This window comes from Anneissia japonica, unplaced genomic scaffold (assembly GCF_011630105.1).
Source record: "Anneissia japonica isolate Jap-2015-1 unplaced genomic scaffold, ASM1163010v1 scaffold9_len2422644_cov172, whole genome shotgun sequence".
NCBI lineage: Eukaryota > Metazoa > Echinodermata > Crinoidea > Comatulida > Comatulidae > Anneissia > Anneissia japonica.
Window position 1 is genome coordinate 1,176,295 of NW_022758107.1, and position 3,854 is coordinate 1,180,148.

General features: G+C 32.9%; 1 protein-coding gene across 1 annotated transcript in view; it reads right to left on the reverse strand.

The window, feature by feature from the left end:
- Positions 1-3,854, reverse strand: part of LOC117125132 (threonine-rich protein-like) — a 16,229-nt gene that overhangs the window by 4,396 nt on the left and 7,979 nt on the right. The window contains exons 2-8 of the mRNA XM_033271532.1: positions 3,694-3,813; positions 2,623-2,883; positions 1,242-1,283; positions 906-971; positions 580-630; positions 301-351; positions 25-75 (exon numbers count right to left, since the gene is read on the reverse strand). Of these exons, the coding sequence (XP_033127423.1) occupies positions 25-75; positions 301-351; positions 580-630; positions 906-971; positions 1,242-1,283; positions 2,623-2,883; positions 3,694-3,813 (642 nt within the window). The remainder of the gene's footprint in view (positions 1-24; positions 76-300; positions 352-579; positions 631-905; positions 972-1,241; positions 1,284-2,622; positions 2,884-3,693; positions 3,814-3,854) is intronic.

Genomic DNA, 3,854 nt, shown 5'->3' on the forward strand with positions numbered 1-3,854 from the left:
ATGATGATGATGATATCTACATACCGGTAGTAGCGGTCGGTGGCTGTGTCGTCGCTGTTGTAGTTTTTGACTCTGCTGAAAATTAATAAAACATAATCATTTAATTCAATTAACATATAACATTAAAACAGTGTGGGAAGCGCTGTAGACGATCTGACCCTCACCTCTCCCATTAGGGGATAGATGGAATGATGATGATGATGATGATGATGATGATGATGATGATGATTGAGGATGATGAGGATGATGATGATGATGATGATGATAATGATGATAATGATGATGATGATATCTACATACCGGTAGTAGTGGTTGGTGGCTGTGTCGTCGCTGTTGTAGTTTTTGACTCTGCTGAAAATTAATAAAACATAATCATTTAATTCAATTAACATATAACATTAAAACAGTGTGGGAAGCGCTGTAGACGATCTGACCCCCATCTCTCCCATTAGGGGATAGACGGAATGATGATGATGATGATGATTATGATTATGATGATGATTGATGATGATGAGGATGATGATGATGATGATGATGATGATGATGATGATGATGATGATGATGATGATATCTACATACCGGTAGTAGCGGTCGGTGGCTGTGTCATCGCTGTTGTAGTTTTTGACTCTGCTGAAAATTAATAAAACATAATCATTTAATTTAATTAAACGTATAACTATTTGGATGTGTGTTTGCGGCAGGAAAATATCATAGGAGTGATGTTTTGCCATACTTGGATGGATATAATAACCTATCAGTTTAATTCGATTAAACAAATGACATAAAAAGGTGTGGAAAGTGGTGCAGAGACGATTTAACCTCCCTCCCATTCGGGGATAGACAGAATGATAATGATGACGACGACGATGTTGATGATGATGATGATGATGATGTTATCGACCTACCGGTAGTCACTCTTTCTGTTCTTCCTGAATTCGGTGGAACTTTCGTCGCTGTTGTAGGTTTTGGCTCTGTTGAAAATAGACATTTAAAAACCTAATAGTTTTATTAAATTAAACATTTAACTATTTCGATGTGTTTCTGCTTTAGGAAAATATCATATGAGTGATGTTTTGCCCTACCTGACGTAAACAATTTACTGAGTATTCGGTTAATTTAACTGTTCCCTGGAGACGAGGACGACGACGATGATGATGATGATAATGATGATGATAATGATAATGATGATTATGATGATAATGATGATTATGATGATTATGATGATGGTGTTATCGACCTACCATTCACTGTTTCTCCTCCTGAACTCGGTAGAACTTTCGTCGCTGTTGAAAATAAACATAAAAAAACTAATTATTTAATTTAATTGAACGTAAAACCATTTCGATGCGTTTCTGCGTTAGGAAAATATCATGATGTAATGTTTTGCCCTATATAACGTGTTATAGTACCGAGTACTGATAATTCGGTAGGGTAACACGCAAGGTAGAGCAAAACATCACTCCTATAAACGAATAAATTTGACAAAAGAATGTTAGCATGAAATAAAGGTGGCTCTTCGTTCTGTTATGATGATGATAATGATAATAATGATACCGGTAGTCACTCTATGTTTTCCTTCGGGGGTCGATGGCTTGTCTGCCGTCGCTATTATAGCTTTTGGCTCTGCTGAAAATTAATATAATAAAAACCAATCTTTTAACTTAATCAAACGTATAGCATTGGAAATAAGGCGTTTAAGAATGAAGAGGAACGCATGCGCTGTTCGAAATATTTGTTTAATAAAATTATGTATATGTATATATAAATATAGGCCTATATATATATATATATATATATATATATATATAAATTTAAATAGGCAAATGTGTATGTATGTATGTATGTATGTATGTATGTATGTATGTATGTATGTATGTATGTATGTATGTATGTATGTATGTATGTATGGGTGTATGGGTGTATGTATGTATGTATGTATGTATGTATGTATTATATTCATTCATCTTTTATTTCGGAATGTACAAAAGAACAACACTTAAACCGTTCTTATTGTATTGCACCCTGTACATCATCCTGGGTTTATAACTACAGTATTTGAAATATAAAAATTAAAATACTGTATGGCCATATACGTTGTTAATTTTCAGTCAACAAAAATAAACTGACCTCAACACTTTCGAATGTAAAAATCTTTAATATTTTTATTCTTTTATATACACATTAAAGTATAGGTACTTTACAGGTTGTCACTGTGATTAAAATAAAATCGTAAAGAGCAAGAGTTCAGTAAATAATATTTTGATTTTTGTAATTTGTTTATCGTCCTTCAATGTAACTGTACTCGACTACACATCGTTACTTAATCTGGGCTTCGTTTCATATTCAAAAAGCGCCCCTTGAATTGTCCATGTCCCCGTAAACACCCCGTCATTTTTTATCTATTTCCAAAAGCGCCCCTTCAATTTCCACTTTTCATAAATGAGCGCTCCTCAAAAAGTACCAGAAGAATTTTAAGCACCCGCGCGCTTATTTGCGCAAGTATGGTACAGTCTTTAAGTTCTTATAAGTTAAATTTGTCTAAATTGTAAAAAAAAAAGAAGATAGATAGACAATAAGGCATAAAGTGATAATATATATATAACTTTCAAAAATTAAACTTACTTTTCTCTGCCTCCGTATAAGTGTCTCGAGTTGTTTTGCTAACCTCGTATGTATCACCAGGGCTATACGTATGTTGTAATGTAGGTAGGGTAGGGTTGCATTCCTCGTTTTTAGTTATGGAAAGGAAGCAGCAATAATCACTTGAATCAATGTTAAAACTATTACTAGGATTACACTGTATTCCTAAATGATTATAGGAACAAGGTCTCCCACAAACGAATGTTGTGCGGTAGTTGATACCATTGCATTCTTCACCTAAGTCTGTAACAGATGTATGAATTAAGCGGATGAAAGACAGAGAATTTGCTTGCGCAGTGTGTTCAAAATTTAGCCTATGATAACTCATTTTCATTATCACCATCGGTTTAAAGAAAAGATGTAGAGTAGGCAAGTATCAATTATTTTTAATTTATCAGCTAATAACATATTTTGCCAAAGACCTGTATGTTTTATAATTAATTTGTATTTTTATTTTTCTACTATTTAGTATTTAATTTGTATTAATTCGATCTGTATTCAAATTCATCTTATGTCTTATGAACTGTGTAATAGGCATGCATTAATTCAATGAGTGTGTAATATCAAGAAAAAGACGGAAAATTAATTAATTCATTCCTGATGATGACATAATTAATGTCGAAATATTGAATCCCAACACGATGGCGTGTATTTCAATACTTAGAGTATGTATTATACTTTCTAATTAATTTGTGCAATCACACAATTTTAGTTATCCGTATCTGCTTCAGAAGGGTCAGAGACTAAATATTCGACGCGGTTCGCTCCTCCTACTGTTACCTTACTCCTGCTTTGATTATTGTACAGTGTAGCACAACAATTAAGCAAAAAATTACAGTTTGATGAAAAGTGAGTTGAAGATATTGATTGTTGAATGATGTTTAAACCCCTCACTTATCCTCAAAAAAAAAAAATAAAAAAAAAATAAATAAATAAATAAAATCTAAATTTTGTGATTTTTCAACGCTTCTACCGAATTGATAAGTGATTTGTATTTAATTGACAAGGAGAAAGCCTTAACATAATTAAATTGGTATGATTCTAGAAACCTACATATTTCACAGCCTGATTCTCCGCATTGACATGTATAACTTGATGTACTAATGTTGTTGCTGTTGTTGTTGCAACTCCATCCATTACGACACGCAGAACTATAATTACACGGATTCGGTGCTGCAAGATTGAAAAATTGGTCAATATTATTTATCTATCAA